The sequence below is a fragment of the Ictidomys tridecemlineatus genome, chromosome 4 (assembly GCF_052094955.1).
Source record: "Ictidomys tridecemlineatus isolate mIctTri1 chromosome 4, mIctTri1.hap1, whole genome shotgun sequence".
NCBI classification, from domain to species: Eukaryota; Metazoa; Chordata; class Mammalia; order Rodentia; family Sciuridae; genus Ictidomys; species Ictidomys tridecemlineatus.
In genome coordinates, this window is record NC_135480.1 from 102,303,423 (window position 1) to 102,318,137 (window position 14,715).

General features: G+C 44.0%; 1 protein-coding gene and 1 non-coding gene across 2 annotated transcripts; both read left to right on the plus strand.

Annotated features, from left to right (window-relative positions):
• Nucleotides 1-1,181: 1,181 nt before the first annotated feature.
• Vps11 (VPS11 core subunit of CORVET and HOPS complexes) lies at nt 1,182-13,579 on the plus strand. Its single transcript, XM_005328352.5, has 16 exons — nt 1,182-1,405; nt 2,969-3,117; nt 3,219-3,354; nt 3,886-4,049; nt 5,039-5,286; nt 5,981-6,182; nt 6,874-7,025; nt 8,610-8,796; nt 9,407-9,553; nt 9,668-9,856; nt 9,958-10,119; nt 10,680-10,819; nt 10,906-11,108; nt 11,231-11,402; nt 12,748-12,970; nt 13,106-13,579. The coding sequence occupies exons 1-16, from the start codon at nt 1,219-1,221 to the stop codon at nt 13,268-13,270; spliced, it is 2,826 nt and encodes a 941-aa protein (XP_005328409.1). The 5' UTR covers nt 1,182-1,218; the 3' UTR covers nt 13,271-13,579.
• LOC144377488 (U6 spliceosomal RNA) lies at nt 7,816-7,922 on the plus strand. Its single transcript, XR_013438487.1, has one exon. It is a non-coding gene; the product is annotated as a U6 spliceosomal RNA (small nuclear RNA).
• Nucleotides 13,580-14,715: the final 1,136 nt, after the last annotated feature.

Consider the following 14,715-nt stretch of genomic DNA (forward strand, 5'->3'; position numbering starts at 1 on the left):
AACATTCCCCAGCTTGCTTTGGGGATTGTTGTGTAAAGAAGAGAAAATAAACCTTTGTGGTGGTACACACCTGTAATCTCAGCTGCTCAGGAGGCTAATGCAAGAGATCACAAGTTTGAGGCCAGCTCAGCAATTTAGGGAGACCCTATCTTAAAATTAAAATAAATAAATATGAAACACTGGGGATGTACTTCATTGGTAAGAGCTCCTGTGTTCAATTCCCAATACCAAGAAACAACACAAAACAAAAACATGTTTTCAGCCAAGTGCAATGGCATAGGTTTGTAACCTCAGCTACCCAGGAAGCTGAGGCAGGGGGATTGCAAGTTCAAGGTCAGTCTGGAAAATTTAGCGGGACACTGTCTCAAATTCAAAGGACCAAGGATGTAGTTCAGTGGTAGAGTGCTTGCCTAATAGGCAATGAGGCCCTGGGTTCAATCCTGAGTGCCACAAAAATAAAAGGAAAAAAAAAAAAAAAGAACAAGAAACATGTTTTGAGTGTCCATTAGGTGCCACATGCTCTGACAGGGGTACACAAAAAGAAGATACTGACTATGGTTTGCAATGTGTGTTAGGTGGCCAATACAAACTTCTATTTCTTCTTTCTTACAGCTGAAAAACTGGTTTCCCATACGTTGCTTCATTGTACCCTAAAATAATCCTGTGAAGTCTAAAAGCATAATTCACTTAGGCATGACATTTTTTTAAATTCCTGAGCGCAGGAGCATTTTGTGGAGCAGGAAACTGATGCTCAAAAAAAGTGAAAGGGCCGGTGCGTTGGCGCACGCCTGTAACCCCTACCACTGGAGAGGCTGAGGCAGGAGGATCGCAAATTTAAGGCTGGTCTCAACGCATGGAGACCCTTAACAACTTAGCGAGATCCTGTGCCCCCCCACCCCAAAAAAAAGGCTGAGGTGAGGCTCAGCGGTTAAGTGCCTCTGGATTGATTCCCCAGCATCCATCCATCCATCCATCCATCAACCAATAAATAAATAAATAAATAATGCGAAGGGTTCAGCTCTCAAAATTTTCAACTAGCGCAGTCATAAAATCGGGCAAACTCGCAACCTGCGCAGCAAGCGGCCCGCCCACTCTCCCAGCAGCGGGAGGCTGTCCTCCAGACTCCGAGGAGCTGAAGCTGCCGGAAGCCGCGGGTCACATGACCAGCTGGTACCGGTCACATGACATAGCTTCTGGAGGCGGGGGCTCTCGGCCAAGATGGCGGCTTACCTGCAGTGGCGGCGCTTCGTTTTTTTCGACAAGGAACTGGTGAAGGAGCCGCTGGGCAATGATGGGGCCGCTCCCGGAACCGCGCCTGCCTCTGGATCTACTGTTTCCAAGTTCCTTTGCCTCCCCCCTGGAATCACTGTCTGCGACTCAGGCAGAGGGAGCTTGGTCTTTGGAGATATCCTTCCTCTCGAGCTCTCTTCCCTTCCCGGATCCCCGAAGAGATCCAGCTGGTATAGAATCTGTCAGAGTGGTTCGTGCTTGGTTCCACTTCCCATTAGATGGCTGCCCAGACCTCTTCTGTGGTCTGAAGGAAGAAGGAAGTCCATTTACTAACTTGTCAATCGAGCAGTACTGGGCAAGTCATTTATTTAACCTCTCTGGGCTTCAATTTCCTTATCTGTAAAGGGGTGTGAATGCCAATTTGGCAAGGTTATTTTAAGATCAATCCCTCAAAATGGATGCAAGTTGCCTTTCAGAGATGAAAATGTAGGCTCGGGTTGTGGCTCAATGGTAGAGCGTTTGCCTAGCGTGCGTGAGGCACTGGGTTCGATATCCGGCACCACATAAAAATAAATAAATAAAATAAAGGTATTGTGTCTATCTACAACTAAAAACCAAAAATTCTTTAAAAAGATGGAAATGTAAGGTGTCATCTTCCCTGACTAATATTGTGGAGGAAGCAGTAAATGAGACTAGAGTTTCTTGTTTCGTTCTTTAAGTGACAAGTGGGAAAACATTTGAAAATTTTGAAGATGTATGTTCATGTTGTTGTGTGGGTTCCCATCTAAAAATAAGTACAGTATACCTCTAGTGGATGCCCGAAGCTCTGATAGGTACTATGTTTTTTTCCTATCCAGATGTTTCTCAACTTATGATGGAATTCTCCTTAAGTTGATAGTATTTTAAGTAGGAAATATGTTTAACACACCCAAGCCACAGATTATTATAGTTCATCCACACAGTACATATCAGTAGCATATCAGTTCATCCCTGTGATTAACAGTATCATCGATATCATTAGTCCATGAAAAGATTAAAATTCTAAGTACAGTTGGGCCTAATGGCACATGCCTCTAACCCAATAGCTTGGGAGGCAGGAGGATGGCCAATTCAAAGCCAGCCTCAGCAATTTAGCAAGACCCTGTCTCAAAAATAAAAAGGGTTGGGGATGTGGCTTAGTAGTGAAGCACCCCTGGGTTTAATCCTTGGTTAAAAAAAAAAATTCGAAGTAAAATTTCTTCTGACTGTATATCACATTCAATGCCCTTGTAAATGAAAAATTGGGGGAATATCTGTGCATACATGCCTATGATGAAGTTTAATTTGTAAATTGGCACAGTAAGAGATTAGCAATCATGCCAGGCATTGTGGCTCATGCCTATAATCCCCAGTGGCTCAGGAGGCTGAGTCAGGAGGATCATAAGTTCAAAGCTAGCCTCAGTATCGGTGAGGTGCAAAGCAACTTAGACCCTGTCTCTAAATAAAATACAAAATAGGGCTGGGGATGTGGCTCAGTGGTTGAGGGCCCCTGAGTTCAATCCCCAGTACCACCCCCCCCAAAAAAAAGATTAGTAACCACAACTAATAAAACATAACAATATATTGTAAGAAAAGTTGTATGAATGTGATTTCTCAAAATACTTAATTTCTCATTGCACCACAGTAACTAATGCAAAACTAGACAAGGGGGGACCACTGTATCTTTTCTTGGAAAGGCGGCTCCTTGACTACCCTGCACATATGGAAGGCCAAATATGGTTCTTGCCACGTTCCCTACAGCTTACAGGTTTCCAGGCCTATAAACTACGGGTAACACACCTGTACCAATTGAAGCAGCACAATATTCTAGCATCTGTTGGTGAGGATGAAGAGGGAATCAACCCCCTGGTGAGTCTCAGAATGGGAACAAGAAGATCCAGGAATTTTTGTTTGTTTGTTTGTTTTGCTGGAGGGAGACTAGCATTCATACTTCTGAGGTCTGTCCACAGGTAAAGATCTGGAACTTGGAGAAGAGAGATGGTGGCAATCCACTATGCACCCGAATCTTCCCTGCAATCCCAGGAACAGAGCCAACTGTTGTGTCCTGTTTAACTGTCCATGAAAATCTCAACTTTATGGCCATCGGTAAGCAGAAAGAAGGCAAAGCTAACACTTTCAGATTCTTTATAGATTTTCTTCAGAGTTGTTTCCACAGGTGATGTTTATTGTTTAAATGGGATTATTTCATACCAAAACTGAGGCCTTAGAGATACTGAGATTTGGAATGGGAAGCAGTATACATTTTTCTTTGAAAATGAGTCAGTGAGGCCAGGTGTGGTGGCGCACTTGTAATCCCAGTGGTTTGGGAGGTGGAGGCAGGAGGATTTCGAGTTCAAAGCCAGCCTCAGCAATTTGGCGAGGCACTAAGCAACTCAGTGAGACCCTGTCTCTAACAAAATACAAAATAGGACTAGGGATGTGGCTCAGTGGTCAAGTGCCCCTGAGTTCAATCTCTGGTACCCCCAAAAAGAGAAAATGAGTCAGTGAGTACCAACATTCAGGTTAACCATTAGGCAAGTTGGGTATGAGAAAGTTTGTTTCTAATAAGTGCCTCAAAAGATCATTTTCCCTGATCTTTTCAGCCTCACTGAAGTGCTGTTTCCTGCTCTTCTACAGGATTCACAGATGGCAGTGTTACATTGAACAAAGGTGACATCACTCGGGACCGACATAGCAAGACTCAGATTTTGCACAAAGGCAACTATCCTGTTACTGGACTGGCCTTTCGCCAAGCAGGAAAGACCACTCACTTGTTTGTTGTAACAACAGAGAATGTCCAGGTATGACCAAAGCCACTGTTATTGGGGCAGGCAACAAGGGTTTCTCCATTGCTCAGAAGCTAGGGCAAGGACTGAGTAAGTTTATTTTCAATACATATTTTTGAATCATTTGCCCAGCTTAATATTTTATTTCTTCACTTGGGAGACTGAGAAGAGCTAGACTTAGAAAAAGAACCCTGGGTTTATATGAAAAGACATGATTTTTTTTCCCCCCTAATTTGTTAAGTGACATGTGATAAGCAGCTTACCTCTCTGGTTCCTGGTGCTCCTAATTTTAATGGTCTACTCTCAGAAATATTCTTGATAAAACAGTAAAAGATAATTACATATCTCTTTAATTGCATAATTCCTGGGTTATGTAGTGATAATATATGTAGAGGAAGAAAATATGATCTCTGCTTATGTATTTATTTAATAGATGGCTGATAGATAGGCATGTGTATCCACAGGTGAGCATGTATAATCCCAGCCATTTAGGAGACTGAGACAAGAGACTCACAAGTTCAAGGCCAGCCTTGAAAATTTAATGAGACCCTGGCTCAAAAAAAAAAACCAAACAGGCTGGGGTTGTGGCTCAGTGGTAGAGCAGTTGCCTAGCATATGCATGAGGAACTGGGTTCGGTTCTCGGTACTGCATGTAAATAAATAAATAAAAATAAAGGTCCATTAACAACTTAAAAAATATAAAAAGTAAAAAGGATGGGATGTAGCTCAGTGGTAAAGTGCCCCCAGGTTTAATTCCCAGTACAGAAGGGGGGAAAAAAAGGCTGGGGATGTAGTTCAGTGGCAGAGAGCCTTTGGGTTTGATCCTCAGTACCAGAAAAAAAATTAATAATCATAAATTGGTGATAGTTAAAGCAGAAGGTAGGCAAAGTCTTCAGCTGAGCTGAAAAGAAGTGAGAGTCAGTCTAGAGATAGGAATACCTTTGTGAAGGCTTTGTTGTTACCCCTTTAAAGGGAGATTGTTAACCCTTCCTTTCTTCTGACAGTCCTATATAGTTTCTGGAAAGGACTACCCTCGTGTGGAGTTGGACACCCATGGCTGTGGTCTGCGCTGCTCAGCACTAAGTGACCCTTCTCAGGATCTGCAATTCATTGTGGCTGGTGATGAATGTGTCTACCTTTATCAGCCTGATGAACGTGGGCCCTGCTTTGCCTTTGAGGGTCATAAACTCATTGCCCATTGGTTTAGAGGCTACCTTGTCATTGTCTCTCGTGACCGGAAGGTTTCTCCCAAGTAAGGATGCCAGGGAGAGGGGAAAAGGAGAGGGCTGGACTTCTTCCCCAGAATTAGTCTGATTTTAAAATCCTAATGCCAGGATCCTGCCAATCTCCCTACATTGGTTTTATGTAGATTGCACTTCCACCTAGATTATTACACATTTTTACTGAAAAATGTATTTTTGCTGCTAGCCCTGGTATACTAGAATGCTTCAGAATTTGAGTTGGTTTTTTTTTTTTTTTTTTTAATCTTTTAGTCAATATAAGGGATTGGATAGTGGAGGAATTGAAAGGGTTGTGAAGTTTTTGTTGTTGTTTTCCAGAGCTACCAAAAGGGGGAGGTGGGGTCTTCTGCATGATGTGAGTACACTCTGTTAGATGGTTTGTCTTCATTTAGAACCAAGCAGTGTTTCACATATATCATGCACTGGATGATTATTTTTTAAATGGGTAGGTGTCTAAATGTCCTTAATTTTCTACTCTGATGGCTGAATTAATTATAAGATGTACAGGGTGAGAACAGGATTGTATGTTCTCTTTCTGCAGCTACCAGCACCGTGCTGCATATTATAGGATGAACTGCTAGAAGAGCCAAAGGTGATTTATTTTGGGTAGAATGAGCAGCACCAAAGCTGTCGTGGGAAAGGAAAACAAAGGAGAGCTGAGACAGAGGTGGTCCAAATACTTGGTTCTTTTTCTTTCCTATGCAGATCAGAGTTTACCAGCAGGGACTCTCAGAGCTCCGACAAGCAAATTCTCAACATCTATGACCTGTGCAACAAGTTCATAGCCTATAGCGCTGTCTTTGAGGATATAGTGGATGTGCTTGCTGAGTGGGGCTCCCTGTACGTGCTGACGCGGGATGGGCGGGTCCACGCACTGCAGGAGAAGGACACACAGACCAAACTGGAGGCAAGGCCACCAGGTTCCCAAAGTTGACATAGGCACTTAGAAGCAGCTGCAAGGACAGGTTTCCTAAGTCACCTGGACCCAGGTGTAGATTGCACTTCCACCTAGATTATTACACATTTTTACTGAAAAATGTATTTTTGCTGCTACATAGCAAAAATTCTTTGCTTTGGGTCCCAAATGTGCTTGGTGTCCTTAGGGTATTATGATAAGGTGGATGGCCTGCTAGATGTGGTGGCACATGCCTTTAATTGCAGTATCTTAGGAGTCTGAGGAAGGAGGATTGCAAGTTTGAGGCCAGCCTCAACAACTTAATAAGACCCTAAGAAACTTTGTGAAACCCTGTCTCAAAATTTAAAAGTAGTGCTGGGAATGTAGCTTAGTGGTAGAGCACCCAGTTTCCATCCTTAGTACCAAAACAAACAAATGAAAAAACAAAGGTAGATGGTCTGGGTTGAGGCTTTGGAAGGAAGTGATGTTTGGGATCCTAAGCCTACTCTCAAGGTTCATTTTATTTGCAGAGGTCCTTATCAGTTGAGGTGATGTTGGTTTTGAGAGAACCTGGAAAGTCTTGCTCCATCTAGGATCTAGTCAGATTAGGACTCCAGGACTATCTGGCTATATGTTGCGGGCACATTTTGAGGTATCTTCTCAGGACTGCTTCTACCAATTTTATAATTTCTCTCCCTTCTAGATGCTGTTTAAGAAGAATTTATTTGAGATGGCTATTAACCTGGCCAAGAGCCAACATCTGGACAGTGATGGGCTGGCCCAGATCTTCATGCAGTATGGAGACCATCTCTATAGCAAGGGCAACCATGATGGGGCCGTCCAGCAATATATCCGGTCAGTATGGTGGTGATATGGCAAATAACTCTAAATGCAGATTCAGGCAGCCAGAGAGCTGAAACCTGTGCTCAGGGGAGAAGCTTGAACTCAACCAGGAACTATTTGTTTTTTTCTATAGAAACTGTGATGCCTCAAACGAGAGAATAAGAGATCTTATTGGAAATGGAATGTTTAAGGTCAAATATAATATGACCAACATGTAGCTGAGCTGATGATTACCTATCATTTTAAACTTTAGGTTGACTTTATCAATAACATTCATTTTGACCTGATTCTTTAAAGAAAAAAGGTATTCATCTCTTGCTTCCATACTTCTTCCCATGGTAATAATTCTTGGAATTTTTGCCTTGATAAGAAGTTTTGGAGCCAGGTGTGGTGGTGTACACCTGTAATCCCAGCAGCTTGGGAGGTTGAGGCAGGAGAATCACAGGTTCAAAGCCAGCTTCAGCAGAAGCAAGGCAGTAAGCAACTCAGTGAGACCCTGTCTTTAAATAAAATACAAAATAGGGCTGGGGATGTGGCTCAGTGGTTGAATGCCCCTGAGTTCAATCCCTGGTAACCCCCCTTAAAAAAAAAAAAAGGTTTTGAAAAACTATATAGCCTCATTCCCAACCACTCTTGAATCCCTGTTGTCCACCAAATTTAAGTACCAGTACCCTGCAGCCTCTTGCTACTTAATGTGTTCGGCTGACTAGTAGTACTCAAGTACCTAGGACTCTGTCAGAAATGCAAATCCTAGGACCCACCCAAGACCTACTAAAACAATTTGCATTTTAAGAAGATTTGCGTGCTCGCTTCAGCAGCACATACACTAAAATTGGAATGATACAGAGAAGATTAGCATGGCCCTTGCGCAAGGATGACACGCAAATTCATGAATCGTTCCATATTTTTAGATGAATGGATAAAAAAAATGTGGCATCTATATACAATGGAGTATTATGCAGCACTAAGAAACGACAAAATCATAGAATTTGCAGGGAAATGGATGGCATTAGAGCAGATTATGCTAAGTGAAGCTAGCCAAGCCCTAAAAAACAAATGCCAAATGTCTTCTTTGATATAAAGAGAGCAACTAAGAACAGAACAGGAAGGAAGAGCATGAGGAAAAGACTAACAGTAAATAAAGACGAATGGGGGGAGAGAAAGCAAGAGAGAAGGGAAAGGATATGCAAATGGTAGGAGACCTTCAATGATACACAAAAGTATAAGAGGTTATGATGGGCAAGGGGGAGGGGGAAAAAAGGGAGAGAATTGAACAACAGCAGAGGAGGCAGAGAGGGAAGGGGGGAGGGGAGGGGAGGGGGGATAGTAGGGGATAGGAAAGGTAGCAGATTACAACAGTCACTAATATGCCATTATGTAAAAATGTGAGTATGTAACAGATGTGATTCTGCAATCTGTATTTGGGGTAGAAATGGGAGTTCAAAACCCAATGGAGTCAAATGTATGAAAGATGATTTATCAAGAGCTCTGTAATGTTTTGAACAATCAAAAAAAAAAAAGATTTGCAAGTGACTGCTATGCATATTACTTTGAGAAGTATACTGATGCAGATGATGACAATGCACATCTCTCTAGAACCATTGGAAAGTTGGAGCCATCATATGTGATCCGCAAGTTTCTGGATGCTCAGCGCATCCACAACCTGACCGCCTATCTGCAGACCCTGCACCGACAATCTCTGGCCAATGCTGACCATACCACCCTGCTTCTGAACTGCTATACCAAGCTTAAGGACAGCTCAAAGTTGGAGGAGTTCATCAAGGTGCCGGGTGATGTTGCGTGTGATGTTGCGGGGATGATTCCTAGAGGGCCCCACTGAGCATGAAGTGCCTTTACCAGGGCTTGTTCTTTTTCAACAGCACACAGGGTAAGGGCTGCCCTTATCTGGGAACCAGCACCCTCTATTCTATAAATGGGGAAGAGGAGGAGTTATTCATGGCTAGTTCTTGTTCTTCTCCCTTCTTATTTTTTTTAAATAATTTTTTAGGTGTTGATGGACCTTTATTTTATTCATTTCTTTTTATGTGGTGCTGAGAATCAAACCCAGTGCCTCCCACTTGTGAGGCAAGCACTCTACCACTGAGCCACAACCCCAGTCCATCCCTTCTTATTTTATAATGCAAGAAATTTCCTTAGTATCTAAGCCCAATGAAGTGGCATTAGGGAAGCCCTGTGTCCCCAGAGATATCTCTCTAATGGTAGGGACAAAGGAAGGCCTCTGGCCATTCATTAAATTCTGAGAGGCTGGCCAGCATGTTTTCAAAGCATGGACTTCATTACTTGAGGAATGTGTCTTATCATAAGATGCCTATTTCCTCTCCCTTCCCTAGCCACCTTTGTGCAAATGATTTTGCCTACTGTCTCCCTGGCAGACAAAGAGCGAGAGTGAAGTCCACTTTGATGTGGAGACAGCCATCAAGGTTCTCCGGCAGGCTGGCTACTACTCCCATGCCCTCTATCTGGCTGAGAACCATGCACATCATGAATGGTACTTGAAGATCCAGCTAGAGGACATTAAGGTGGGTGAGGCTCTTGATTCAGGCAGAGCCCTGTTCTTTTTGTGAGGACATTCTGGAATGATGAACCTGGTGGGTGAGGCAGGAGTGGGCACTAGTCTGCTGTTTTCTTCACAGAATTATCAGGAAGCCCTTCGCTATATCGGCAAGCTGCCTTTTGAGCAGGCAGAGAGCAACATGAAACGCTACGGCAAAATCCTCATGCACCACATACCAGAGCAGACAACCCATTTGCTAAAGGGACTTTGTACTGACTATCGACCAAGCCCAGAAGGCCGAGGAGACAGGGATGCTCCGGGATGCAGGGTAAAGCCTCAAGGAGAACAACTTTTGATAGCAGGTATTACCTTAGGGGCCTCCTGGGTACCAAGACCACTTACTCACTCCCCTCTCTCCCTCTATGCTAGGCCAACTCTGAGGAGTTTATCCCCATCTTTGCAAACAACCCAAGAGAGCTGAAAGCCTTTCTAGAGCACATGAGTGAAGTACAGCCAGACTCACCCCAGGGAATCTATGATACCCTCCTTGAGCTACGGCTGCAAAACTGGGCCCATGAAAAGGATCCACAGGTGAGGCTTGGCTACATATGCAAAGGTGTGAGAGAGAAAACAGTTCTTGGGCTGGCAGGTATAGCTCAGTGGTAGAGCATTTGCTTAGTATGTATGAGGCCCTGGGTTCCCCAGCACTGAAAAACAAAAACAAATATAGTTTTTTTTTTTTTTTTTTTTTTTTGGTTCTGGGGATTGAACCCAGGGGTGCTTAACCACTGAGCCACATCACCAGCCCTTTATAATTTTTTATTTTGAGACAGAGTCTCATTAAGTTGCTTGGGGCCTTGCTAAGTTGCTAAGGCTGGCTTTGAATTTGTGATCCTCCTGCCTCAGCCTCCCAAGTGGTTGGGATTACAGGTGTGTGACACCATGTCCAAGATAGTTCTTGCTATCTCTATTCTTCCATCCTTGTGGCTGCCTTTTGCTTTCCTTATGCCATAAGTACCTGGCCCTAGGGCTAAATGGTTTTCAGTGAAGAGGAAACTGTACTGAGGGAAGAAGATAGTCTACTGGCCTATCTCAAGAGACTTTTTGATTTTCCCTTCATGTCCAGCAGCCCTATCCTCCTTCTTTCCTAGATCAAAGAGAAGCTTCATGCAGAGGCCATTTCCCTGCTGAAAAGTGGCCGCTTCTGTGACGTCTTTGACAAGGCGCTGGTCCTGTGCCAGATGCATGACTTCCAGGATGGAGTCCTTTACCTCTATGAACAAGGGAAACTGTAAGATTTGGAGACTCCCAGGGAAAGGAAAATCCAGGTAATTTTCCAGGGACAGTCAGTGAGATGTGCCCTTGCCCCTGCCCTAGGTTCCAGCAGATTATGCACTACCACATGCAGCATGAACAGTACCGGCAGGTGATCGCGGTGTGTGAGCGCCATGGGGAGCAGGAGCCCTCATTGTGGGAACAGGCCCTCAGCTACTTTGCCCGTAAGGAAGAGGACTGCAAGGAGTATGTGGCAGCTGTGCTCAAGCATATTGAGAGCAAGAACCTCATGCCACCTCTTCTAGGTACTTGGGAAGACAGGATGGGTCGGCAACAGGCAGCTGACAGGGGCCCTGTAGCATGAGTCTTTCAGCTCTATCCAGAGGGGACTGGTTGGTTCATTGTCTTGTTTCCTCTTGGATCTCAGTGGTGCAGACTCTGGCTCACAATTCTACAGCCACCCTATCCGTCATCAGAGACTACCTGGTTCAAAAACTGCAGAAACAGAGCCAGCAAATTGCACAGGATGAGCTGCGGGTACGGCGGTACAGAGAGGAGACCACCCGCATCCGCCAGGAGATCCAGGAGCTCAAGGCAAGGTACCAGCAGCTGGATACATGGAGGCGGGTATAGAGGATAACCAATAACCTTGACCTCACAGGGTGTTGTTATGTACTTTTTCCAAACAGAGGATTGTATGGAGTGTTTTCATCTTTTTTTTTGTTTTTGGTGCAGTGCTGGGGATAAAACCCAGGGTCTTGTACATTCCAGGCATATGCTATATCTACCATTAAGCTACACCACATCCCCTTGAAGATCTATTTTAATGGAGGAATTCCAAAGAATGGTTTATTGTTTAAATCATTATTTATTGGCCTTTGGAGTTAATATTAAATTGAGGCAGGTATTTTTCTTTCTGTTTATGCCTGATTTACCTTCTCTAAACACATTTGTGGTTGGAAGCCATTCTGCAGTAAAAGTCTTGACTTTAGAAAATGCAGAAAGTGCCGACATGGTAGCACATGCCTGTAATCCCAGCAGCTGGGGAGGCTGAGGCAGGAGGATCATGAGTTCAAAGCCAGTCTCAACAACTTAGCAAGACCCTCCTCTAAATAAAACATAAAAAAGGGCTGGGGAGGGATGTGGCTCAGTGGTTATGCACCCCTGGGTTCAATCCTCAGTGTGTGTGTGGGGGCAGGGGAATGCAGAAAGTAGGTAATTTAGAATTACTTGTGGTAAGCATTATTCCCAAGTCTTCTCTGCTTTTAACAATGTAAAATATTTTTAGACAAGTTTTTTCATACCACAAATACTTATTGAACCCCTGTTATGGGCCACATAGACAAGAAGGCCTGCCTTTACAGAGCTCACATCATAGAGGAAGAGACAAACAGTAAGCATCTTAATAGGCAACCTATTATAGTGTGTTGGATTGTGGTAAATTCTAAGAGAAAGTTAACAAGGGCAGGGAACAGGAGTGTATATTTCAAAGTATTTATTTATTTATTATTTGAGTACTGGGGATAGAACCCAGGACCTTGTGCATGCTAGCTCTACCACTGAGCTACATCTCTAGCCCCACCACAGCTTTTTATCAAATGTAGTTAGTTTTGCAAAGGTAGGTAAATGACAATTTTAGTTTAGGTAGGCCAGAAAGGCCTTATTGAAAGGGTCACATCTGAGTGTTTACCTAAAAGGGAATTTAGTAGTAGTGAAAATTCAAAGCGGTAAAACTATCCCTCTGGGTTACTAGCACTTGCTAAGCCTCCAAGTCCAGGATAGTTGTCCTCATTTGACTCCCTTTAAGTGATAAGAAGAGCAAGCAAGGCTTATAGTCCTTCATAGGGAACTTTACTGATCCATTCCAGTTGCCTGCTCTCTCAGAGGGGTGCTTGGTCCTATCCTCATTCTTTGCCACTCATTTCTGTTATCCCTTGCCCATAGTCCAAAGATTTTCCAGAAGACCAAGTGTAGCATCTGTAACAGTGCCTTGGAGTTGCCCTCAGTCCACTTCCTGTGTGGCCATTCCTTCCATCAGCACTGCTTTGAGAGTTACTCTGAAAGTGATGCTGACTGCCCCACCTGCCTCCCTGAAAACCGGAAGGTCATGGATATGATCCGCGCCCAGGAACAGAAACGAGATCTCCACGATCAGTTCCAGCACCAGGTGGGGATGAGTGGCCATGTGGGACAGGGAACTTCCACCAGCACAGAGCCCCCAGAGTCCTGGAGGGCTCATTTTTGTTTTTCTCTTCAGGAAACAAGCACTTTAGTTCTGATTCTTACTTCTCTTTCCCTATAGCTCAAGTGCTCCAACGACAGCTTCTCTGTGATTGCTGACTACTTTGGCCGAGGCGTTTTCAATAAATTGACTCTGCTGACTGACCCTCCCGCAGCCAGACTGACCCCCAGCCTGGAAGCGGGGCTGCAGCGGGATCTGCTGATGCACTCCAAGAGGGGAACTTAAGTAGCTCTTGGGAAAGCCTGTGGCATGGTGGATATGGGCCATGGTTGCACAGAAGGGAGCAGAAGTGCCCACGGCTCCACTCTGATTTGATGCCATTGCCCTCATGATCTGAGGGGACTTTCTTTTCATGCCCCTTTTGCCAGCCTGCTGTCCTTCCTGTTGACTAGCAGAATAGATTAATCCAGACTAATGGGGGAGGGCACCTCAGCAACCTCTGAGTATGGACAATAGCTGCTTTATTCTCTGTTCAAGAGCACCAGGCTGTGCTTGGGTCCCTGCTCTGAGTCTATAAATAAAAGGATATAATGATTTGAGAGTTGAAACATCTTTTTTTGGGAACTTTCTGGATTTTTAACTGTGTATTACGTACTTTCCTCTGTTTTGGAGTCCAGTTTCCTTCCTACAGACTTGGAGATTATGTTGATTCACCCTTATCTCAGCAGTTAATGGGGCCTGGGGCATTGAGCACAGTTCAACTTACTGTAGAAGCTCTTCAAAAGGCAATAATGTGCTGGCAGGGAGGCATAAAAAACAACCCAGGAACTCAGGAGGTTGGGGCAGGATTGCAAGCTCAAGGCCCTAAGCAACTTATCCAGAACCTGTCTCAAAATAAAAAGGGCTGGAGATGTAGTTCAGTGGCAAAATGCCCCTGAACTACATCTAGTACCAAAAGGAAAAAAAAGGCCTAATGACCAAGTTTCAACTAAGGCACCCAAAAGAGCTCTTTTTTGGGGGTGGGGGTGGGGTATTGGGGATTGAAGCCAAGGGCACTCAACCACTGAGCCACATCCTCGGCCCATTTAAAAAAAATTTTTTTTAGTTGTAGGTGGACCCAATACCTTTATTTCTTATTTATTAATATGTGGTGCTTAGGATCGAATTCAGTGCCTCACATGCATTAGATGTGTGCTCTACCGCTGAGCCACAACCCCAGACCCTCTTCAGCCCATTTTTAAAATTGTGAGACAGGGTCTAAGTTGCTTAGGGCCTAGCTAAGTTGCTGAGGCTGGCCTTGGACCTGTGATTCTTCTGCCTCAGCCTCCCAAGTTGCTGGGGTTACAAGTGTGCTAGCCTAAACAGCTTGATCTTTAGTCTTGCTGGTCTTCTTAGCTCATGTTTGGGAAAAATACTCAAGCAGGAAGCAGATTCAGAGAGAGCCTTGAGTCCAACCTGCCTTCATTATATGTAGGCTGGTGTTTTGCTATACTGGTACTAGATGATAAACTGGCTAGATGATAAATAGCTTTTTTTTTTTTTAATGGTACCAGGAATTTAACCCTATTGAAACATTTTCCCTTTTTGAAGTGGTCAGCTGAAGTTTGTCAGTGGGTATTCGTTTATAATTTGGGGTACACTTCCTGTCAGACAATTGTTCCTGTGGGGTGTTTAATTGAAGATCTAGTAACATGGCACTGTGGTTTAGTAACACTGTGATTTAGGTAGTC

What these genes read in the sequence shown, in the direction of transcription:
- Vps11 (XM_005328352.5), top strand. Translation starts at nt 1,219, where the DNA reads ATGGCGGCTTACCTGCAGTGGCGGCGCTTCGTTTTTTTCGACAAGGAA. An exon ending in CCCATGAAAAGGATCCACAG is followed by an intron (nt 10,120 to 10,679) that starts GTGAGGCTTGGC and finishes CTTCTTTCCTAG; the next exon opens with ATCAAAGAGAAGCTTCATGC. An exon ending in CTCTATGAACAAGGGAAACT is followed by an intron (nt 10,820 to 10,905) that starts GTAAGATTTGGA and finishes CCCCTGCCCTAG; the next exon opens with GTTCCAGCAGATTATGCACT.